Source organism: Gymnoscopelus braueri, assembly GCF_963280865.1.
Source record: "Gymnoscopelus braueri genome assembly, chromosome: 23".
NCBI lineage: Eukaryota > Metazoa > Chordata > Actinopteri > Myctophiformes > Myctophidae > Gymnoscopelus > Gymnoscopelus braueri.
In genome coordinates, this window is record NC_137625.1 from 21,247,713 (window position 1) to 21,273,667 (window position 25,955).

At 40.6% G+C, this 25,955-nt stretch overlaps 1 protein-coding gene across 2 annotated transcripts in view; it reads left to right on the top strand.

The window, feature by feature from the left end:
• Nucleotides 1-25,955, top strand: part of ptn (pleiotrophin) — an 84,733-nt gene that overhangs the window by 51,861 nt on the left and 6,917 nt on the right. For both annotated transcript variants that reach the window (XM_080421456.1, XM_080421457.1), the window contains 3 exons: nucleotides 15,743-15,840; nucleotides 16,961-17,134; nucleotides 22,023-22,184. In XM_080421456.1, the coding sequence (XP_080277582.1) occupies nucleotides 15,744-15,840; nucleotides 16,961-17,134; nucleotides 22,023-22,184 (433 nt within the window). In that variant the 5' untranslated portion in view covers nucleotide 15,743. The remainder of the gene's footprint in view (nucleotides 1-15,742; nucleotides 15,841-16,960; nucleotides 17,135-22,022; nucleotides 22,185-25,955) is intronic.

Sequence of the window (25,955 nt, forward strand, 5' to 3'; positions counted from 1 at the left end):
TACTCCACTACAATTATTTGAAAACTTTAGTTACTAGTTACCGGTACTTTGTAGATATAAATGATTACATTATAAAACATACATTAACCACTTAAGCCCTATTTTATACCTAGGCTATTTGAAAACTGCTTTAAGTACATTTTGATACCAATACTTTTGTACTTTTACTCAAGTACATTTTTTATTCCGGACTTTTACTTGTAGCAGAGTACTTCTACATTGCAGTATTGATACTTTTACTTAAGTAAAACATTTGAGTACTTTTTCCACCACTGTATATATAGCAGCATACTTTTTTTCAGAAAACTCTTAGGATTTAGAACGGTGGTTCTCAAATATAGCAGATATACAAGCTCACAGCCCGTCACTTGGTGCCGTGCTGCGAGCTTGTACATCTGCTACTTTTAGCAGATAAAATGCATAAAATATGGAAAATGTTTTCTCTTCAGAGGGGTCCCTGGCACATTGAGCTCCTCTCTTCAGAGGGGTCCCTGGCACATTGAGCTCCTCTCTTCAGGGGGGTCCTTGGCACATTGAGCTCCTCTCGTGTCTCCGAGAAGCTGCGGTGTCAAAAAAAAAGGAGGCGCTCATATTTGAGGCATCTGTAGAATCGGCCTCAGGTCATAATGGGTTAAAAAAAAATAACAAACAAAAAAAATAAATGTTACTGGGTTATTCAACAACAGCGCAATCAGAAACCAAATGTGTGGAATGTATGGATAACTCCACTTACAATCACTGACACACTAGTGTGAGCCTCCCTGTCTCTTTAAAAATGATCAGCATTTCTGAATGAGCTACATTTCTATAGCGCCTTTTATCGAAAGCGCTTTCCATTCGCCAATTTGCACATTCACACACCAAGGCAATCTGCGCGGAATCAACATGCTCATCAGTGAGCAGTTAGAATATCAAAAGAATAGCCAGAGGCTGTTTGTTTTTGCTCACGAGAGTAATCACAGAGTTAAACCATACAGTACATGCCTACAGACACATTTGCATACATACACATGTTTTCATTCATATGCACAGGCGATAGTGGGGAAAAAAAGTTTGGGGACTTTACTCATTTAAACTCTTAAACATGCAGCACCTTATTTATTGTGCAGCCATTTGCATAATGTTCATATTCAAAATAAATGCTTCATTTCACTAATTAGATACATATTTAACAGTGAACAGGATTTCCTCTGGCTACATGTGCTTTCTCGTGCATTCTATCCTTGTACACACGGTAAATGGATGCAGAAATAGGGTGTCCTTGTTTGATAGTTGAGCTTGGAGGCTTCCGAGGTAACTGGATAGATATTTACATTAGCGTTATGCCTTTATTTATGTTCAAAGGCCACAATAACACATTTGCGTTGTAGCGATGTCTGTATTATGGGAACCCACTACTCCAACAGCCTAATTACTTGATCTACGGTACAGTATACTAAATTCATGTGTTAATGTATTTGTGCTTGATCACTTTTCACTATGCCCCTCTATACAGGGTCTTATGTCGCTGGTCTTATGTTCTCATACTGCCCAGAGCAAGTGGAAGATTTGCGCTTCAACAGCGGGTGCTGCCGACGCGTTTCGCTGTTTTACCGGTTCTTCAGCAGCCATTGTTTCAATATTTCGCCAGTCTTTCCACGATAGTAAAGTCCTTAAAGTCCTTGCATTAAGCCAGCACTGAGTACATCACCGCTTATACGCACCTGTTTTAGACTTTTAATCTAGGTGTGCAAATGTTTTTCACTACATTTTGGATTAAGAAAAAACAAGTTTTAATAAACATTTAAACAAAGAAAAGTATTAACAAGTGTTTGTGTCTAAATGATAACTACATTGGATCCATTGGTGGTTCTTTTTGCAATTGCCTGAAAGTAATAGTTTGGGACATATTGTACAAGGTTTCCAGTCGACAGCGACAATATCCATTGATGTTCATTCCAGACATTGTAGTACAGTAACCCCCAAAAAGGAAAGCTGCAGCCATAGCTATACAGGAGGCAACACACTACCAAAGTACATTTAATCCCATTTGTATGCAGGTATTTGTGTCTTCCCTGTATAGGAAAATAAATAAACACACACGCACACGCACACGCACACGCACACACACACACAATATATATAACTCACCAGTGTAATCAGTTGGCTGTATGCAGGAGCTTGTCTCAGCTCGGGATTAGGCTATTGTCCAACTCAGATGTTGGAAGATATTGGCAGAACCATAATGGTGTGTGTGCTTGCGCGCGCGGGCGCGTGTGTGTGTGTGTCTGTTGAGAGATTACAGGCAACAAGCTTTATCTTTCCACCAGTTGCTGAATCCCAAGATGCGTCTTCCCCTCAACCTTGCAGTGCAACACCTGATCTAAGGCAGGCACTGTGGAGATGTTGACATGCAGCTAGTGCATAGGTGATGCTTGTACTGTAGGTGGTTAGATTAAAGCTTCTAGTTACAGAGCCATTTGAGCCTTCTGACTGGTGTAATGTATATAGTTCAGGCATAACTGAATCAGAAACTGAGGGAAATATAAACTACCACATTGTGATTGTATGGCAGTCCAGGCTCTGATTATTTTACAGTATAATATCTCTGCTGTCCGGCAGAAACCAGCTAACTCCAAAATGTTCTAATCAGTCCATCCTTGGTTCCAAGTGGACGTTTGTGGCAAATTTTATGAAATTCTCTCAAGGCATTCCTGAGATACTGCATTCACAGGTTGGGACGTACGAACGTACGGATGGACGTAGGGATATACGGCCACTGGCTACCCGCCGGCGGAGGCATAAATGCCTGAATAAAGTACAGGATGCATTTCAGGCCTTGTGGTAATTATTCTTGTGGCCTTCTACATGTATGCCTGCTGGTATCTCAGCTCTTGGGACTTTATCATTTTCAGATTTTGTTTCAAGTGTTTGTTGATTGGTATTAACAGTAAGCATGTATGCTTTATGTGGCCTTGTAGAAATGTACTACATGTATACATATTGAGTCATTTTCCATGGTTGAAATATGACTATGAAATGAGTGGTAGTCAGTTGAGTTGGTGTTTACTCAAAATGTGTACAGGCATGGTGGGCCACTAGTACTACTGTACCATGTCTATACGCTAGGAATTCTTCATATTAGTCCGTTGTTTCATCATGATAGGCTTTGCCAAGGCTATTTACTTTAATCCTCAGTACTTTTCTCATTTTCGCATTGATCGGAGCTTCTTGGGTAGTCTTTGATAAGCTGTCAAATGCATATCCACCGCAGAAATCTGACTCCCCGCTCTGTTTACAAATAAAATAAAAGACATGGAGCTGTGTGCACACATCAAAGGCAGTGGAGCACACATACAGTAGTGTGCAGTAAAATACAAAGTCTCTTGGCTACCACTTTCACTACTTAATAAGCAGTGGTGAAAGCGACAGACAGAGACGGAGAGCATGGAGAAGAGAGAGGTGAGAGGATCGCTTAATCAAAAGGCAGACAAATGCTGCCCCCGCTGTGTAAAGGCTTTCTCCCCTGGCGTACTTTAATGAACAAGTGTCTCAAGGTGCTTTCAGTGAGGTTTTGAGAGAGAGAGAAGAGAGAGCAGGGGAAAGAGCCACACGTATGTGTTGTCCATTCAATTAGTCAGATCTAAATTGTTGCTTTTAGAGTGTGGGCAGGTCAAAGTGCCTGTGTGCGTGTGAATCGTGACCGTTGATGCTAACAGTGAGGGGGCTTGGGGTATTATAGACCCCTGTCAGCCTGGTTATCAGGTCTGGAGGAGTCGGAGTAGCCAGACAAAAAAAAAGCTCAAAAAATAAATCTGCTAGCAATCAAAAGGCAAACCAATCTGAGGGAGAAAGGGGAATGGACCTCTGATAAGACATCCCCTGCAGCCATGATGGTACACAGGTGATTGTGCGTGTGTGTGTGTGTGTGGCAAATTCTTTTTTTGCGTGCGCGTGCATGCTGCGCGACTGGTGTGCAACCTCACAATCTTCAACTGCACCCTCAGTCATTTCATCCTGGCGCCGGGCCTGGTGTGTGTGTGTGTGTGTGTGTCGGTGGGTGGAATGGAGATTAGAGGCTTTGAATGTGTGTGAATGAAAATGGTGTGGCGTTATATTGATACGATCTTAAATCACCGAACTCTACCGCTGACTATAAATAGCTGCTCGAGTACAAGCGCCACACGTTTGGATATTTTTTTCAGCCTCCGTCTGAAGGAGAAATGTTATCTCTGCCCATGTGGAGGCTCACACCTGTGGCGAGCCTGTGATCCCTCCGGTTCCTGACATGAACCCTAGTGTCCTTATCCTGGGGTGAACATTTGGCGAAAATAGCAGATCTACAAGCAGAGCTTGAAAAGGAGGGGACCCCGGTCAACTAAGTTTAGGGTTTAAGTTGTTGAAGTGTGGCTTTGCAGGAGTCTAAAGAAGAAGTCTGTGTGTCCGGAGCTAATCTCTTGTGCACACTACCAGTAGGCCCTAGAAGTTTAAAAAGGTTTTCTCCACATATGTTTTATACTTATAATAATATATCTAACTCCAGTTTTTAGATTTTATAACATGTTAATGATATTGCCAAACCAGATAGTCAAACATATTGACCCAATTGGTGCCCAGCATGTGGTCATTGGTGAACCCATCCCAAAATGTAAAGGGGTCGCTAAAGTAGAAGGAAATGTTCCACTATATGATCTATGTGTTAGCCCTTAATGTATACTGTACACTATAGTAGGAGAGGGCAAATAATAACAAATTCCACATATTCTCACGGCGGTCATTTTGCACTTACAGTATGTCTTGCTTATGGGGTTTACCACCTCCTGTGTGATGTAAGAGCACAATGGCCACCGAGTCAATATGGTCAACTGATTTTCTTGATCCGCAGAAGAGGTTTTTTTAATTGGTTAATACATACACAAATCGTCAGTGTTTATTTATACATTTGTAACTCTTAAGAGTAGAAATACATTTGCACTTGCTCAGTTAAAGTTGGAATCCGTAAGTATTATGTCCTACCCTAGGTTGCAGATCTGCTGTTTGTATTTTGTTTCTGCTATTTTTGCAATTTTTTGCCATCTTAATTTTTTTAATAATATTTCTGATTTTGTTAATTTTTTGGTGCCTATAATGACATGCCCAAAATAGGGACGCCAAGGTTAATGTGGTTAACCACTTAACTTATACATAGTAAACTAATACTTGTTCCGTGCTTTTAAAGACAGCTACTTTTGGCAAATTTTCCCCCAGAAAAGGGATGCTAGGGTTCAAGTGGTTAAATTAACACTCCGATTTGACGGTGTATGTCGCCACCTGGACCTCAGTGTGTGTGAACACATGTGAAAGGTTATGGGAAGCTGAACAGACTGTGATTCTCCTCTGTGATCAATACCAGACGAATCTGCCAGAGCAAAAATAAATGGCTCTGGAGTGATATTATTCTGGCCATGCATGCCAGGCTAGTGATAGACAGAGCAGAGCAAAGGAGAGGAGGGGAGAAAGCCAAAACAAGAGCGCAAGTAAACACAGCACAGTGTTCCTATGAGTCAATGTCTACCTAGCTGCGACAGTTACAACACGCACACGCACACACACACACACACACACACACACACACACACACACACACACACACACACACACACACACACACACACACACACACACACACACACACACACACACGGTGCAGCAGCTCCACGCGTTGTGATTCACGGAGAGAAGTTTTTGTCTACAGCCGTGAGGCAAGTCGTCACGGACCCCCAGCGAATGCCTCGCGGACCACTTGACCCAACGCTCACACAGTGCTCTCTCTCTCCCACAACCATGAGAAGTTGATGTTTAAGCTGTTTGAGCTAAGCTATGTGTGCCAATAACACAACCTGAATTCGAACATTGCAACATTGCACATTGCACATCACATGTGCAGTTTGAACCTCCCATAGCTTGTGGTGCTGGAACCATGGCGACGACAGATCCCATAGTCCGAACTCAGAATGTCCGGTGTTTGCACAAAAACGCTTTATAAACAGCTTGCATTTTGGTCAAAGTGAAAAACAGGCGTCGTGGTTGTGTGCATATGCTAATGGTCAATGCCCGTGTGCAAGTTCAGATCAATTGCTCAAGCCACTGAGGAGAACCCTGCTGAACAGACAGGTTTTGATGACAGAGGTTTCCTTAATTATAGCAGGATTATAACATAGGGTAAATGAAGAAGATGAAGGAGATGATAAGAGACAAAGTGAGTGTTTGAGGAGCGGATTATAATGTGCTGAAAGTAATGGATGCGTTCGTGCATAATGTGATGTCTTCAATTTAAGCTGTTTCTGATGCTCTCACCGAGCCTTTGTTTGCCATCGTTATTCTTGTGTTTTCATCATTAAACAAGCCTGTCGTATATCACAGATATTCAAGTGTAGCTCCATTCAGAGTCTACACACACGCACACACACGCCAGCACACGCCCACACACGCACATGCGCACACACACACACCTGCTGTTGCTGTGCTATAGCTTAGCTTTTACACAAACCAATCTAATCTCTGTTATAGCCTTTCACTGGGTGAATATAAATCCCATGAGCTGTGTGTATTATTTTACAATGAGAGGATGTGAGGGTCTTGGTTTTCATATGAATTAGTCTCTCAAGCCAGACGATCTCTCCCACAATCTTCCAATTCTACAGAGAGTCTGTAATTCCACCCGGTAAACACTGAGAACAGGAACCTGTCATCTGCTCTTCAAGAGTATTCGACCAATCACGACACGACAGTGTTCAAGGCTCTCATTAAGCACAGATATTCAAATGTAGCTCCAACCCCCCCCCCCCACACACACACACACACACACACACACACACACACACACACACACACACACACACACACACACACACACACACACACACACACACACACACAGAAGTCACACATGCTGTTTTTGTTTATGAGTGGAGTTCCCAGGAGGGTCCTCCAGGGCTGTTCTGAGAGATAGCAGGGACCCTCTCTACGCTGCTCTCTCTCCCCCACTGTCTGACCTTTACAATACACAAGTCAGAAAATGTGTGGCATTTTCCTCTAACACGTGAATAATGATGGCCTGCCTCAATTAGCCCATTCAATCCGGGATTTTCGTCATTTTAGATTTCTTTGGCTATGCAAAAATCTTGAAAATGTGTGCAAATCTTGAAAAAATATATATTCAAAGATTTGCACACATTTTTTTTTTTTTTTTTTTTTTACACACATTAAGTGCCAGAGTTTTATTAAAACAGGGTACATCTAGTGCTGGCATTCTTACCATTTACGCTGATATGTTGCGTGCTGTAGAAGCCTCGACGAAGACGAGGATGTGAACAAAGGGTACGTGCACGACAGTGGAGGGTCCCGACTATTGCCTGGAACAATAACATTTCTAACGCAATCCGCCATTGCAGAGTGATCGCCCATCGAAAACGGCTCGTTTCCACCACCTTTTTCTACCTTTTCAAAAACAGTCAGGGACGTTTTTGGCACACAATGTGCTAAATAGCAGATCTACAAGCTCATAGCGCGGCACTGAGCTTGTAGATCTGCTGTTTTTGAAAAGCCAAAGAAATCTAAAGTGACACAGATGCGTGCCCGGATTTAATGTGTTAGGGCATATACAGCCCCAAGAGAAATGACTGGGTTTTCTTCAAGGTGAAGGCCATTATCAAATCTCCATGCAGTACTTAATGCTGTAAGATTTTACAGTTATTTTTCTCCATCAATCTACTCTATGCGATTTTTCATGTATTTATCTATTTCCCCTCTAGTGGAGCCCTTTTTTCTTGTAAACTGTTTACATTTTCAATCATCCGTAATCCAAAGGCTTGTTTTAGCGGGCTTATCGTTTGGCTAAACATTCACTTTAGACAGAAATGGCTTTTTCTCTGTGCTCAGCAGAGTCGATGCGGTTGTTCTCTTCATCTGCACTGGAATCTCTCAAAGGATTAGCTCAGCGAGCTATAAGATATAGGGGGCAAAGACACTCCGCACACTAAATACAGTACATCTGCTCGATATGCTGCATGTGTAGGTGAGGCATATTCTCTACCTCTCTGAATCACAGCTGAAACAGCAACACCATGAATCCACTCAGAAGTGCTTCAGGCTAACTTTTCCCCTGGACACACAACTCTAGTCTCTTTTGGTACCTACAGTAACAGTAAAGAAACATTGATCCTGCTGCAAACTGACTCCATATATATATATATAATATATTTCTTTTTTCCTGCTTTGGAAATCTTTTTCTTTATGATTTTCTAAATGATTACCTGAGGAGAAAACTTCACACCCTTGCATACAATGTACATCTCGTGAGTGAAGTCTCAGTCTCAGTCACCTACAGACCTACACATTTTTGCCCGTTTTAGTTGGAATGTGTACAGTATGAATCATGCTGCATATCTAAAGCATAAGATATGCATGTACAAGTCTGTATGCCATGGATAAAACAGCCAGTTTTTATATTATGCTTATCTCTTTTGACAGTCTTACTGTATGTGAGAGAGTGAAGGGGCTCGTTGGCTGTGGAAGCTAATGATGCTTTCAATACCGCTAGAGCTGAATATATTTAAAAATGTATTTTATTCATTTGCTTACTTACAGTAAGTTCTTACTTACTTATAGTAAGAGCGTCCTATCATAATATTTGCTTTGCTATCGTTAGTACACCACAGGGAAGTTGTTACTTGATTACATATTTTCTGTATGTGTTTAATAAAGAAAAGATGAAGAAATATAATTCAGGGGTACGCGTGCGTGCATGTGTGGGTGCAGTGTGTGTGGGGGGGTGTAAACGGTGGAAATCTTCAGCTAGCCAAGATCACTGACAACCCAAAGTGTTTTTCTTCTACAGCTCCCTCCGTTATTTCCAGCACATCTGTCTCCGTCTCTCACCACCCCATATGAAAAGCCAGAGAGTGATCTGATGGCATAAATAGACTCTGCTCTATATGTACTCAGCAGGGATTACGTCAGTGCTGGTAGTGAGAGACAGAGAGGGAAGATGGAGAGCAAATGACGTGCGGCATTTGTCTCCGTGCAGGGGGTGGGGCGGAGGGGTCATTGAAGGTCCATCGATTTGAGGGCACTATTGGCTTTCCTCCTCCACTCCTCTCCTCACATCCCACTGCCGGGTCCAGAATCAATGGGTGAAATGGAGGGCTTGATAGGACTAATTCTCTCTGGCTCATGGGCCGCATTCACCACTGGATGCATTGTTTAACTAATAATAATGTTCTCCTGTTCTCGTCTCAAATAGAGGAATCCTATACTACGAAATAACGATTTTAGGCACACAAGCCAGCATTATTAGTACATTGCCACTATGGCCAAGCACACCACGGGGACTTCCCTCCACTCACCGTAGAACTAAAAGGATTATGGAGGACAAGCACCACCCCAGCAATGGACTGTTTGTGCCGCTGGGTCAGGCAAGCTGCGTTGTCACAGAAAGAGAGACTATCAGAGCCATGAACAATGGCCAAACGGTCAAGTCAGATGTCTTCGATCTAAACAATCCTTTTGCTCACAATAGAGCATACGCGGTTGTATTCTTTTTCATCATACGTTCGGTCAAATCCCCTGCCCATATTGTAATTTGCACACATTGTACTTTGTACTACGTATACTCAGTATGTGGAATTACCACCACTCTCTACCAAAGGTTGGAACCACAGAAGCGTAACTGTTAAACTGTCTATGTGAAACTGCCTGGAGCAGCCTGTTTCGACAAGAATAGATTAAAAAACTTTTTTATTGTTTACATTTTCTCCACAATTTAGTCAACTGGGCTTCTCTACTCTTCTCTTGCATCAGACACAGTAGATGCAGACACAGTAGAAAATGTGCTCCAATTTGTACCAAACTTTTCCAAACCATAGGGAAAGTTAAATTCATCCGAACGCATGCGGGACGTCTTCACATCCAGAATCTACTTCACACAATCGCCAACATCTAGTGGAGGGCAGAATCCTTCTGTGGGCTATAGAGGGATGAGTCATTCAGTGACATTCTTGGCTGACTTGCTTGTCTCTGATGTAAAAAACCCACTGCTTTAAACAAACTAAGGAGGCTTGAGTCATGAGAATTTGTGGCGGAGTTGTGGTCATGGTGCCAGGGGCAGGGATTTAGAAAGAGAAAGGAAACACGGCATGGTTATTTTCGCTGCTCTGCTTCCCACTCAGGAAGTGTGTGTGTGTGTGTGTGTGTGTGCGTTTATGGGGAAATAAATACTAGAGGAAGAAGCGCTGCTAGCAAGAAAAGCAGGCATCCCAATATGTGAAACCTGTACAATGACTTTAGGTACAGAGAGGAAACATTAATGTTCATTCAACGGTTCATTCAGTTTAACTCCTAGACCCATATTTTTCTTTTAACAGCCTGTGCAGTGCTCATTCAAAGGCAGCCATCTACCTCGCCAGCCTTTATGCTTGTACTGCACGAAGAGCCCCACTGCTTAAGGTGTGAATTACTGAAATGAAAGCCGATGTACCCTACATTTACCAATGCAGCAATGCCAGCCCTTAGAAAAAGATTGTCATCTCTGTGCTCAATTGAATTTTCTCACTTCCCTCTTCCTTGCTTAGATCTCGTTATATCTGCTTCTTTATAATTCAATTGGGATTGTAAGATTGCCTTGGACTTGACACCACATCATTATCACAAAAAGGGGGTTGGGGATTTGTGGGGTATATCTGTATTACATTTTAATACAAAAAGAAAAGAAAAAGAGTTCTGTGAGCTGCCAGAATTATTAAGAAGTTTGAAAAGTGATGAGCTTTTGAAGAGTTCTACATTCTGGCAGGCCTAAAGCACCTAAAGTTCCTTATGCTTATTTAAATTTCTAAAGAATGCTTAATTTAAATCATGTTAAATCATGGATAAAATACACTATTAATAAGAACGAATATGGAAATGCAGGCTTTGAATGCCCCCTACACAGTATTCCGTAAGCCATTGAGCGTCGCCTACATCACAAGTCGCTATATGGGGGCAAATCAGCCTATATAAATGATAAAAAAGTAAAACAAAATAAAGTTAGGAGCACAAGTTCATGGCGAGGAGGCTCTTAGCCAGTGCATGATTAATTAAATACGACAAACGGAAATGATTGCCCTGCCAGGCTGTACTTCAGTAATTTGAGCACAGAGGAGCATTTCTGGCATCAAGACGCTTGGTAATTGCTCCAGCTCTATGCGCTCTCTCCTCCTCAAGTGTGTGCTGTGTGCTAGGAATTTCACTGGACAGAAGCAAGGGAGAGAACCCATTGGGCATCTCTTAGTTACACAGTCCAGAGGCAATTTCATAATTTAGGCATTTAGCAGATGCCCTTATCCAGAGCAACGCATAAAGTGCAAGATCAGAGTAAATGGCATGAACCCTAGTCAACAAATGACGTAGTCACGTATAGGAAACAGCAGGAAGAGTACAAAGAAAAACAATGAAACGCTACAAAGTAACTAGGATAACCGATAAACGCCAACCTAGTATGTAACAACTGAAGTATAAGTATTTATCAAGAAATGGGTTACCACTGACCAGAAGTGACACAAGGACTGTGGAGTGCAAGGGAGAGAGGTTTAGTCAGACCAGGTGAGTTTTCAGGTTGTGGTGAAAAATGGGGAGTGAGTCTAAGACTCTGTGTGTGTGTGTGTGTGTGTGTGTGTGTGTGTGTGTGTGTGTGTGTGTGTGTGTGTGTGTGTGTGTGTGTGTGTGTGTGTGTGTGTGTGTGTGTGTGTGTGTGTGTGTGTGTGTGTGGATCATGTCCTGAAGTTAAGCTTATAAGATTAACTTCAGGACAATCCGGAAGGGAAGGCAGCAGCGAGGATGCAAGAACATTTAGGGTGGTTGAAGGTCAGGCTGCCGCGGTATTCTTGATCAGTTGAAGAGGTTTGAGTGGGCATGCTCGCGGACAAGCCAGGAGATGACTGAGGCTTGGATGAGGAGCTACTGTAGGCAGACTTATTGAGGTGAGGAAGGGTCTGAGTCTGTGGATGTTGTAAAGTGCTATAGCCTACAGGATCGACTGATCACTGCATTGAGTACACTTGAGTGTCCACCCACCCAGTGATACCGCAGTTAGAAAGCGTGTCCAGGAGAAGCTAATGGTTGACTGAATTCTGCAGGGTGCAGTTACAGTAGGATTTATTTATTTATTTTTACCCTTATTTTAGTTTTAGTTTTAGAAGTCTCATTGAGATCAGAAATCTCTTTTTACAAGAGAGACCTGGCTAAGATGGCAGCCATATAAAAACAACAATACTCACAACACAGACAAATACAAGATATGTATACATGTATGTAAATCCACAATAAAGTTTGAAGTTTGCCCAGCATCGCTGTATAGATAACAAATAAACCTATACTGTTGTGTGCGAGGGGGCAATGATATCCAGCCCACCAAGTCATAAAGGATACAATGGTTTGTTATAAACTGTAAAGACGCATGGATCACTGAGTCAAGGCTCTGTAAAATGGAGGAGGCTGCATGCATATACAGAATGTCACCGTAATCAATCAGACAGAAAAATAGCTTCCACAAGCTTTTTCTTAGCATTAGAAGTAAAGCAAGATTTATTTCTAAAATAAAATCCAATCTTCACTTTAAGCTTCCTAACAAGATTAGCAATATGTTTCTTAAATGAAAGTTTATTTTCTATCCATATCTCTAAACACTTTCTTTTCTGTGCATTTTAATACTAGTTTCAAATTACAATAAGCAGTTTGTAAAGACTTAAAATGCAAAGTCTGAAGCTCTGTGATATGGAGCAAGCATGAGTATAAATCACTGTGTCATCAGTATAAAAATGTGAATTTGAATTTGCTTTAATATCCTTACGCATCATACAGTCATTTATGAAAATGGAAAACAAACAAACAAAAAACAGAGCGGGACAGAGCCTGGGCAGCATGAAGTCCCTCTGTGACTGCGAACATTGCTGTTTCAGTGGGGTGGGCCGGCTTGAGTCCTGACTGATTTAGGAGCCAACATGTTATTCTATGAGAGATGGAGAGAGAGCTGGAGAGAAACAACTGGTTGAAGTTGGAAAGAAAGGAGAGGAGGCATTCTGTTCTGTACTTCTTAGCGTCTGAGGGGTCAAGAGTCGGTTTCTTGAAGAGTGGAGTAACTCTGGCTGACTGTGAAAGCAGATGGGACACAGCTTGATGCTGGCAGTGAATGAGAATAGGTCAGGGGGCAATGGTCTGGAAAACAGGTTTTCAAAGTGGGGTGACATGGGGGCAATTGGAAAGGAAGGGGGAAAGTTAAAAGAAAAAAAGTAAAATATAATTTATTAAAAAAGAATTTCAGTTCAAATTCAATTCAAAAGACTGTTGTGCCAGCTTAAAATAAAATTGAAATTGAAATTCACATCAAAAAGAGGTCTTTGCCAATAACCCTCTGCCCGTGCTTGCTGCTCAGTCATGTTTCTCTTCTCATGCTCTGATGTTCTCAAAGCCAAACAGAGAGCTCACTCCTCACCTAACCTCGTGCCAGGCTTTCTGCTGTAAAGCCTGTTTTCCATTCATTTTTGAGTGGTGCCAGCCACTCCTACACTTGCCCGTGTCCGTCCGTCCGTCCGTCCGTTTGAGCACGGCCTCAACAGCTGCAGCTGATTGCAACACAAGGATGCAACCAGTTACACTAATTCAAAGGCACCACTCTCTTCACACTGGGTGTGATTTTTTTTTAAACATTGCCATTCGGTCTACTGATTCTCTCTAGACCGGATATGCAAACTGGCAAAGCAAAGCGATCCCAGTCTACTCCTCCTAAAATAGCAGATATACAAACTCGTAGCGCGGCACTCGGTGCCGCGCTACGAGTGAAAATACTCTGGCAGTCAAAGAGTTTTAATGGGTTAAATTTTTTGCAATAGGGCAGCAGAGCCATATTCTATGGCTATTTGGGGGTACTTGGCATGGAAAAATGTAGGGAAAACTGTTTGATTGAGGAAGGGGTGGGGTTTAAAGGATAGGTGGTCTGTCTGGTGAATGATACCAGTTCCAGGACCTCGTCTGAAGATAGAGGAGAGAAGGAAGATAGCAGAGGCAAAACTGAAGACAATGGGTACAAAATTAGGGTTTTTGATGCAGAATATACTAAAGGAGTCTGACATCCAAACACTAAACAGTTGTATACAGTACGTTATGCAATAAAAACAAACAATAAGGTAAATATGTGCAACTTGAATTTAAAATGAATTTTTAAATTTAACGTTTTACTCTTACAGTATGTACCTGTACACAAGACATAACAGTAAAGAACCTTGAACCTTGAAACTTGAGGAGTATGCTTTTCCCAATCGAATGCTGTTTTTCATGTTTTAAACCACGAATGTTGTGTGTCTGCCATACACAGTACTAAAGTAAATGAATCTTGATACATGTTTTTTGGAGCACAAACCAATCAATCTGTATTTAATACAAAAATAAAAGAAAAAGAGTTATGTGAACTGCCAGAATTATAAAGAAGTTTGAAAAGTGATGAGCTTTTGAAGAGTTCACATGCTGGCAGGCCTGAAGCTCCTAAAGTTCCTTTTGCTAATTTTAATTTCTAAAGAGAAATTTCTAAATTTAAATCATGTTAAATCATGGATACACTATTAATAACAACGAATAAGGAAATACAGGGTTTGAATGCCCCCTACACAGTATTCCGTAAGCCATTGAGCGTTCACAAGTCGCTATGGGGGCAAATCAGCCTATATTATAAATTATAAAAAAGTTAAACAACAAACTGCTGCGCTGGTTGTTATAATTCGGTGCCTTCCAATTGCTCTAAACTAAATGTTCATTCTTTATTTTCTATTCTTTATTTAAATTCTCACTGATGGTAGGAAACAACAGTGTGGCAAGAACCCACTACATCTATCTCGCACGAACCTATATGCTAAAGCAGGGGTCTTCAACGTTTTCAGGCCGAGGACCCCTTAGCTGAGAGAGAGATGAAGCGGGGACCCCCAACTACATGTTTTATAAAATCATGTTGCATATTAAACATTTTCATAGATAGCTAGCTTCATACTATGCATAGGCGTGTATGTAGGTGAGTCAATATATGGTTTACAATAAATTGAGATTTTCAGCTCCCGGCTGCCATTTTGGACGCCATCTTGAAAATGAACCCTTTCTGGAAGGTATATTTTCCTAAATTTGTAGTATGGTCTTAAGCATGCATAGAGGTACCAGAATCAGTTGAAAAATCCTTTGTAAATTTGTTTCCATTTGAGAGCCATTTTAAGCTCTCCGCAGCCATCTGGGACGCCATCTTGAAAATGGCGGCTTTCTGGGAGGTATATTTTGGTAAACTTTTAGTATGTTATTGAGCATGCCAAATACTACCAGAATCCAACCTTTAGTATCAATTTCTTGGGGATTAAGTGAATTTTTTTCATAGATTGACTCACCTAATGTGTATTTTCAGACAGTTAACCACTTAAACCCTCAATACTTAGAAAACGTGTACTTGGTCTGCTCTTTTTTCCCCCTACCCCAAACTTCTTTGCTGAAAATAGCAGATCTACAAGCTCACAGCGCCTTGCAGCGCAAGGCGTTGTGAGCTTGTACTGTAGATCTGCTATTTTTGGATAACGTTCCCCTCAGAATAAAGTGGTTCATGTAAAAAAGTTCCTATCACACAAAAAATTGGCGGCCCCCTTGTAGTAACTCTAAGGACCCCCTAGGGGTCCCGGACCCCCTGTTGAAGAGCCCTGTGCTAAAGGTGTTGTCTCTCCTTCAGAATGCACGGACACCAGCAGTGGACACGACTGGCCGTCATGGCTCTCCTGGTGCTCGTGGTGACGGCAGCCGAAGTGGGTGAGAAGGGCGAGAAACAAGGTAGGCCCCAGGCTGCACTTTCCTGTGGTGTTGATTTTGACAGCAAATTTTCCTAGTCATATAATATATATAATAAAATTCCATTTAGTTTTAGTCATATTTTAGTCATCTGAAATGTTTTAGTTTGTGTCTAGTTTTAGTCGACTAAATATCATAAGATTATAGTCGACTAAATCTACAGTTGATTTAGTCGACTAAAATGTATGTTGGCGGTGCCTTGATGGTGTCGTAATGCCTGATTTTACACTTGGTTGCATGCTGAAAATAGCCGATCTACAAGCTCACAACGCGTCGCGCTGCGACGCGTTGTGAGCTTGTAGATCTGTTATTTTCAGAGCGCAACACCCCGAGCTCAACCAAACATAAAATGACTTGTCTTTTAGTTCTACTCTAACATTTTGGTCTAGTTTTTATTTGTTGACGAAAATGTCAATATATTTAGTTTTAGTCATCATAGCTTAGTTTTTATTTCGTTTTTATTTCGTTTTCGTCAGTGAGAAAAGGTAGTCGACGAACATTTTTCGTCATAGTTTTAGTCGACATAATCAACACTGCTGTCCTGTGGCCATAATAACACTGCCAGCCAGGAGCACATACTGTACATTACAGTCCTAAGATGCGTAGATGTACACACTTACTTACTTCGATACTGTATGTGCTGCTAAGTTACGTTTCTTACTTGCACAGGAGAAAGTGATATTCTATTGCTATATATGTGTTGTCTCTTACTTGTACTAAAGACTGTGATATTGCAAAATTTGTATTAGTGTCTGAGCACTATGTATATTTAATATGGTTGTCCTATTATCTAACTTTTTCTTTTCATTGTTACTCCTCTATTCTTATGAGGTTGGAATAGAGTTGACAATGTGACAATAAACTTGAAGTTGAAGTTGAGATTGGCAATTTAATAAACCCAGTATATCCTATTTGAATGTATGTCTTGTGCAGACGCATGGTAATTTGATGAAAATGTGGAGATTTCTCGCATATATAAACTTTAAACAGGGGGAGATTTGAATAGTTTGACCTGCCTTGACGACCCTAGTTGTATCCATGCTAATTCAAAAAGGACCAGAGTACAATATCAGCATTTCAATCTGTGTGATCCTTCCTGCAGGTAAGAAGGAGCGTAAGTCGGACTGCGGAGAGTGGCAGTGGAGTGTGTGCGTGGCCAATGAAGGCGACTGCGGGCTGGGCACCAGGGAGGGCACGCGCACGGGAACCGACTGCAAGCAGACCATCAAGACCCAGCGCTGCAAGATACCGTGCAACTGGAAGAAGAAGTTTGGAGGTGAGGAGTGACTGCTTTTCAACTGAACGTCAATTAAGACCTGGAAAGCATCTGCGTCACTTTTTCATTTGAGCTAAAAAAGCATTAGTTTACACTTTGGCTATTCAAAAATAGCAGATCTACAAGCTCATAGCGCGGCACCGAGTGCCGCGCTACGAGCTTGTAGATCTGCTATTTTTTAAACATCGTGAAAATGTGTGCAAATCTTTGAATATATATTGTTTGAAGTGAACATTTTTAACTCTATTCTTTGCTTCTGGGGGTCCCTGGAACAAAACATTTTGAGATGGGGGTCGGCGGCCAAATACATAATAATTTTGGGGGTCCTTGACATGAAAAAGTTTGAGCACCACTGAATCCGAATACTGTTGGGATTTAGAGGGCATTTGTAGAATCGGCTTCAGGTCTTAATGGGTTAACACGGCCATGTGATGGAGTATAAATTAGACCTTGATGATGATCATGATGATAATGACTTTATTGTCCTCAAGGAAAGATTCCCTGTGTGCTATAGGTTGTCAGTAGGCTAAACATACAGTACTTACAAAACCCAACACAACACGACATAACATAATACAACATGGCATATAGTACAAGACACAACTCTTAAGTCTCAACTAAACACAATAGTACATACGTAACGCAACATTCATATACATATTCCATATTCACATTCCGAGTTGAGTTTATGTTAAAACACTCTCTACAATGAAATGAGCAATACTATAAAATGCCACAATTATGACAAGCGATAAGACAAGATGATAAAATAAGATGGAAACATATGGGCCATGTTAATTTGATCAGGTTTTGATCAGGCTGTGCCCTCACCAAACATGTTCATTAAATGCCTTCAAAGCCTTCATTCGCTATACTTAGTCTCAGACGTAAATATCGACTGGTTGTCCGAGGCATACATCTGCAATGCGGTATTTCCGGGAGCCTCTTGTGGGATGTGGTGGCTCTGAAGCAGAATTCAACTTCTGTGTACACATACAAGGAAGTTCCAGGGGGTCCGCAGCTAAATGATAGATAGTCGAATGGACCCTAATGGGTCTGTAACTCTGAGAGTGTACAAATGTACCCGTTAGGGTCCATTTGGTTCCATTTGTACACTCTCAGAGTTAAATGAACATTGATTTTACAATATAAATTGGGGTCCCAGAGATAGAAATGGCATTAAATGGGGGTCCGTAGCCTAATGCATGTCAAACTGGGGGTCCTTGAAATTTAAATGGTTGAGAATCACTGCTAGAGCCGTAAACAATCTTCTCTTATGGGGGTCCCTGGCATATCTTTTCAAATGGGGGTCCGCGGGCTAATAAGTGTCAATTTGGGGGTCCTTGACATGAAAAAGTTTGAGAACCACTGTGTTATGCAATATGCAATGTACACTATAGACTATAGACTGAATGATTGAGGCTTTTGCAGAGTACGTGTCCAGGTCAGTCAGTTGGGTTTGAGACTGATCAGTGGCAACGCCAGCAGATTGTTACTATGGAACTGTGGCTAAAGACAGCTATGGAACTGTGGCTAAAAGACTTCCAATATACAGATGCATGATCAAACACAATCACGTGCGACACCAAAGTGCATATGCATGGCGCATGCACAGCCCATGAAAATATTCTTTCGTAAATTCTGCTACATCAGGAATGTAGCAGGAACGCAGGATCACGTTAATGTTTCAGGACTTGAGACTCAGTGGCCTTTCATGAATATGGGTAGCAAGCATATACTTGTTATACGTGTAATAAATATTACATATAAATAAACATGTAAATAATGCATTTGTGATACCTGCATGCTGTAATGTCTGCTCTGCAGTATGCTGTCACTTTTTTCCAGAATCAAGTTTCAATGAGTCCAAAGTAAAAGAGAATTATTTTGAAGTGAAAAACTTGTATGTAATCAGAAGCTTTATTATAAACACCCAACATAGCCCCATGCCTTTTCATTTCATAAGCACAAGCAATCCCAAAACAATCATTTTCATCTGGTTGGAAAGCTATACTGTAACTGCATATTGCCTCTGGAGCACTGTGAATTTAGCAAACCCTGGAGGTGGTCCTGAGAGTTTTCCTCTAATTAAGGGTAGTGTGGGAGCCAATATACACAAGTATAGAAGGGTGCCGCTGAGATTCAACCACAGGTAGTGAGTGGTCGGAGTTTGGAGAACAACATGACAATCTTGTGATTTTTGTTTTTGTAATCAGTTTTCTTTTTCTGTTTAAAGTTTTCCTTTTCATTTCAGTTTAGTTCTAGTTTAGTTTCATGAGTTGCTGATAATTTTTATTACGTTTTTTGGAGACTCATGTCGATTTAGTTTTTGTAGTTAAAAAGGAGCTCAGTCTCATCCGAAGCTACTGAGGGGTTTGAGCCCGTAGTTACCCGTTACCCGTACCTGGCTGACACGCTGATATTTTGTGTGGCCTAATACCGTACCGGTGGCTGTGTGTTAATGTTCCAAAGATACGATGCAGGCAGTTCTTCATGCAAAAATAATTTATTACTTCACGTAAAGAACAATAGCTTTGGGTTCCATAAACAGATGAATCAACATTTCCTCCAAACATTTCGCGCCGCAGTGATTTAAACAGCCGTCAAAAACCATTGCCCTTCCATAGTCAAATAAATCCATTTGACATGTTTGGCTCCTACAGTAGTATTCAATTTAGTTTTAGTTTTTATGAAAACCCTGCCCTGACCTGCACCATCCTCTGATGAACATATTTCATCGCCACTTAATGCAGTTGTGTTAATTGCAAAACAGAAAAGAAAGACAAATCTTATGAGTGAAAATGGCAAATTGAAAAGGAAACATAATTGTTATCACTGACAGCAGTGATTCCAACTAACCTTATAAATAAACAAAATTATCGCTGTAAAAAGCTCTCTTAATTGCTGTCGGAATAATCCAAGCAAATTGGCAGAAGCGCCAGCGAAAACAATCGGTGGCGTGGCAGTCCAATGTGGATCTCACACAAATAACGAACAAAAGCCACTTAATTGTAAACACAAAGGGAAAAAAACACTACAATCTGCAGCGGCTCAATTAAGGCCCCTGTGCCAAGTGATGTCTGATTACCAGTGAGCAGTTTAGCATTTGCAAAGCCTATCTGCTGTAGTTTCTTACAAACAACTACTACTAATACATCTATCCAAGTTCATATATAGGTCACGCGTCATGTTCATCATGGCGTATGACCTTTTTTTGACACAATGGTCTTGATGCTACCACTGGAATCATTTACGGTTAACCCATTAAGACCTGAAGATTCTACAAATGTCTTCTGAATCCCAACAGTATTCTGAAAAACTTATGTTTCTATGTCAGTGGTGCTCAATCTTTTTCATGTCAAGGACCCCCAAAATGATATTTATTTAATAATAATAGATATATTCAAAGATTTGCACACATTTTCACGATTTTTCAAAAACAGCAGATCTACAAGCTCATAGCACGGCACCGAATGCCGCGCTATGAGCTTGTATATCTGTTATTTTTGAATAGCCAAGTGTAAAATAATGCTTTTTAGCTCAAATCTAAAAAGTGCCAGGTCTTTTAAAGACACACTTTTAGAAATGGGACTCTTCAATCACAAACGTTCTTTTCAAAACTTTCCTTTCACACCATAATTCAATCCCTGGCTGCAGGAGAGAGAGTACACAGAGATCTTTTGAGTGTCCCTGTGGACGTGCATCTGCTGGTGACCCTGTGTGTAGCACACCTGTACATCCATGTTAGTGTTGGTGTGTGGTGGGCTGCCAGCCCAAATTCCCATGAGGCAGCATAGGGAGCCCTCTCAGAGCCAAATTAGAGCTATGGCTGCACATGATTCCAGAGCTGAATGTTGTGGATTCCTGACACTCGCTCTCCACTATCCTCTCACCGTCTTTCCTCTCCCCTCTCTGATGAGTACCCTGGGATCTCATCTCAGCGGCAGGTGACATGCTGGGGCCGCTAGCTTTCATGAGGGGAAGCTAGCAGACAGATGAGCAACGAGTGTCACAGCCATGAGGGAGCCGGGCTTGAGCGCCAGCAAAAAATAATGGAGGGAGATATGGGAGACACACATTCGCAGATATAGAGGGATATAATAGCGTTGTTTCTATAGTCTACTCCAGCCCAGCTGGGAATGAGTTCACAGGAATGTAAAATCAAATGAATCCCTGAACATGAAATGCAGTTAAAAAAAAAAAACTATTTTTGTTGCACAGCCAATGATTTATTTCCATGGAGAACATAAGATGGCCGGGACAGACAGCAGTACATGTGCTTTGATTTATCTACACACTGTAAAACCGAGTGTTAATTCAACTCCGAGTGTATGAATGGAACCACAGGGATCCTTGGTTCCATCAATACACTCTTGGAGTTACAAATGGCTAAATGAACTCGTCTGAGGATTTTATAGAGTACATGGTTTGAGGCATGAAGCGACGAGCACCTTGTTCACTAATGTTTAGGTGGTCATGGGAAGAAAAACAAAAGAGGGAATCTGAAAAGCTGGGGTGGGGGCTTTGTGCAACAACGAAACGTTAATTATACCTGCTTTGCTGATCTCGGGCAGTTTCCACAGATAAGAAATGGATGAAAGCCGAGCAAATTAGAAGTTCATCTTCAAGTGGTTGACTCACAGCTGACTACTCCCCAGGCTCCTGGCGTTTGGTTCCACTGAGTGATTACAGCGGTCGAATGTTTTAAGAAATGTAGCCAAGCTGAATTATGTCATTTTCGCCTAATTTGCTGCTTGATCAGTTGCATTTAGTCCCACACAATGGCTCCATTCAGTGCTAAGAGAACAGAGGTTCACAGAACAAAAAGACTCCATAGCTGATTTTCTGATCAAAGTGGTGATTGTGTTCATTGTGATTTCTGCTGCAGGCGAATGCAAGTATGATTTCCAGGCCTGGGGAGAGTGTGACCTGGCGACGGGCAAGAAGAACAGGACGGGCGTTCTGAAACGAGCGCTCATGGATGCCACCTGTGCCACCACCGTCACTGCCACCAAACCCTGTGGAAAGGTTCCCAAGACCAAGCTCCAAGGTAGGCTTATTATAGTCATCAGTCACATACTGTCAGTGGTGGAAAGTAACTACTGTAAGTACATTTACTTACTGTAAGTACTGTACTTACAGTAAGTACAATTTTGAGGTATTTGTACTTCACTTGAATATATCCAATTAGCAATACTTTTACTTCTACTCCACTACATCTCGGATCCGAATATTGTACTTTTACTCCACTACAATTATTTGAAAACTTTAGTTACTAGTTACTTATATAAATTATTATATCATAAAACATATAATAAAGGAACATCCGCACTCTCTTCAGTTATGTTCTTGGTTTATTCTGTTAAAGATGAACAGCCGCAGCAGACATGTCTATCTAGAGAAACGGCCGCGTTTCGGCACGTCGGCCTTCCTCAGCGTTTCAAACTAGCATACATCAAACAGGAAGTGACATATATAGCTATGCGATAGTGTACAGCTGATTCTCATTGGTGAATATAATTCACTTACAATTCATCATACTATTAATGTTTACATTAAGCATTAAACATAGTATTTGTTTTGTTAAAATATTCTTAAAGTTTCCACAAACACCACAACCAGAACAAACGATTCATAGAAAACATTTCATAGAAAACAATTCAATAATAATTCTTCATTCAATCCCTTTGGGAACTCAGTATTTAATGTATGGATCCAGTAAGCCTCCCTTTGTAATAGAACCCGGTCTCTGTCCCCACCTCTTCTCAGTGGGTTGACTACTTCTAAACCTTGAAATCTCAGTGTACATATGTCATGTTTAACCATATGTATTAATTACTGAGTTCCCAAAGGGATTGAATGAAGAATTATTATTGAATTGTTTTCTATGAAATGTTTTCTATGAATCGTTTGTTCTGGTTGTGGTGTTTGTGGAAACTTTAAGAATATTTTAACAAAACAAATACTATGTTTAATGCTTAATGTAAACATTAATAGTATGATGAATTGTAAGTGAATTATATTCACCAATGAGAATCAGCTGTACACTATCGCATATGCCATAGCTATATATGTCACTTCCTGTTTGATGTATTCTAGTTTGAAACGCTGAGGAAGGCCGACGTGCCGAAACACGTCTGCTGCGGCTGTTCATCTTTAACAGAATAAACCAAGAACATAACTGAAGAGAGTGCGGATGTTCCTTTATTATATGTATTCTCAAGAATCTGCACCCAGTTAACCCCAAGAGACTACTCCTCAAGACTCCCCTTGAGTAGAGCACGCCTTCTCCTGATGGTATTATCCGGTAGGAGAGTTGCCTTCATTATATTATAAAACAAACATTAACCACTTTAGCCCTATTTTATACCTATAGGCTATTTGAAAATAGCCGATCTACAAGCTCACAACGCGTCGCATCGCAACGCGTTGTGAGCTTGTAGATCGTCTATTTTCAAACCTTTTAGTACTTTTACTTTTGGTACTTTAAGTACATTTTGATGCCAATACTTTTGTACTTTTACTCAGGTAAATGTTTAATTCTAGACTTTTACTTGTAACAGAGTATTTCTATATCGCAGTATTGGTACTTTTACCCAAGTAAAGAATTTGAGTACTTTTTCCACCACTGCATACTGAATCTTCACTGTCGAGCAGAAACCTTCCATTACCTTTCAAATAATACCGTTACTTTTCAGGACTTGGAAAAAGGAACATGTTCCAATGGATCCAATGTAGTCATTATTTAGCCACAAGCTCTTGTTATTACTTATATTCGCTAAATATTTATTAAACACACGATAGACGTGACCACTTTCAACCTGGCATCCCTATCTTGGGCATGTCATAGATACATAGACACAAATAATTATAAACGTGATGTATGAGTTTGTGTGATTGGCTATTTTCAGTTTTGTGTGACACTGTCAAAAGAAGTATAATAAAGGGCATTAATTTATGAAAAACATAAAAAGATGAGAGATGGAAATACAGTAACACTCATTGCATATTCAGATCCATGTTATTGACTGAATGAATTGTTGTGACGAACCACATACACAGCAAAACTCTGAAATGTAACTGTTCATTTTGGTGAAATTTGCACAGGATTTTACAGTGTAGTTTTGAGAGTGAGTTTGTGGGAGAGGCCTTCATATTATCGTTATTTTGATGGATACAAAGGATAAAGTTTTCAAACGGTTTCACCATTTTAATTAAGGGAACAAAGCTGAGCTGAATGACCCGTGCGCGATTAGTAGCATCCAAAATATAAAACAAATATGAAGAGGAATGAAATGCTGCCATTGACTAACATCTGATATTGTTAAAAGGAAATCTGGAGTGAAATTATTTTACTTGAAGATTTCTTCCTGGCAGAATTGCTCATGGAATTTGATAAGGCCATTTGGATGGTTTGATTACTGATAACTCCACACATCTACAGTACATCTTCAATTTAGAATCTTATCAATATTCATAACATTGAGAAGAGAAGCCAATCGCGTGAGGTTTAACTCATTAAGACCGGGAACACATCTGTGTAACCACTTAAACCATTATTTTATACTTTGGCTATTTTTAAAAAATCTTGAAATTTTGAGCAAATCTTTGAACTATATATTTTTTTAAAGCGAACATTTGTGACTCAAATCTTTGCTTCTGGGGGTCCGTGGAACAAAATATTTTTAGATGGGGGTCAGCGGCCAAATTTGGGGGTTCCTTAAGTTTGAGAACCACTGATATTATAACAACATACTGTAAGTTAATAAACATTTTTTAGAAGACCTTAGAATCCCCAGAAGCAAAAAAAAAAATCGCTTTAAAAAACATATATTGAAAGATTTGCACACATTTTCATATAAAGAAATAAATAGCAGATCTACAAGCTTGTAGCACAATGAGCTTGTATATCTTCTATTTTTGAATAGCCAAAAGTATAAAATAATACTAAAATAATAGTATATAATTATAGCTCAAATCTAAAATGACACAGATCCGTTCCCGATGAAACGGTTAAGGTGGAGTTGGAGTGTGAAATCCGATCCACCATCTTGGTCTTCAGGCATCTTGGTCCACGGCAGGAAGAGAGATCCAGGCGGCGGAGATGCCATCACAACATTGAAACACATCAAACAAGGACATGTAATAGGTTGAGAATTAGTGCTATAAAATGTGGTGGTCTAGTGTTTATTGGAGCAGTATAGTTACAGGGAATGTTAAATTAGTTTGGTTAATTAATTGTGGCTAAAGGGGATATTAAATCTCGTAAGCCAATAATCTAATGCAGGGCATGTTTGTGCTTCTTTACTCGAAATGCTACAGTAGATTTTGAATATATTATGTTTTAATACATTTTGCGGCGTTTGCTGAGATAAAGAGACAGCAGGCTGTGAAAGCCTTTTTAAATGTACCAGACCTTGTGAACCCAGAAGAAGACATTATGGAAATCTGGAATAGGCACAAAAGAACAGAGAGGGAACTTAATTTGCCCAGTTGGATTCAATATGACATAGACATTATGAAATTAAATGAGGCAATGGGTGTTTCTGGGGTTATAAATGGCATGACAGCAACAATACATCAAGTCATTCTTCTCAGTTAATCTTTGCTGTGCTTGTTGTCCTTGGATTGTCCTGGAACATTGACTCCTACGGTATAAAGGCCTACTTTACAGTAGTTTTAGGACTGACCTACGTTAGAACTACTGTGGACAAGAAATTGACCCTTTAAATGATTTAAACGGATTTGCCAGCCCTGTCTCGCCTTCATATGTATCCCCCTATCGCTGCAGTGGAAATAATCCTACATGGCTCCTCGGGAG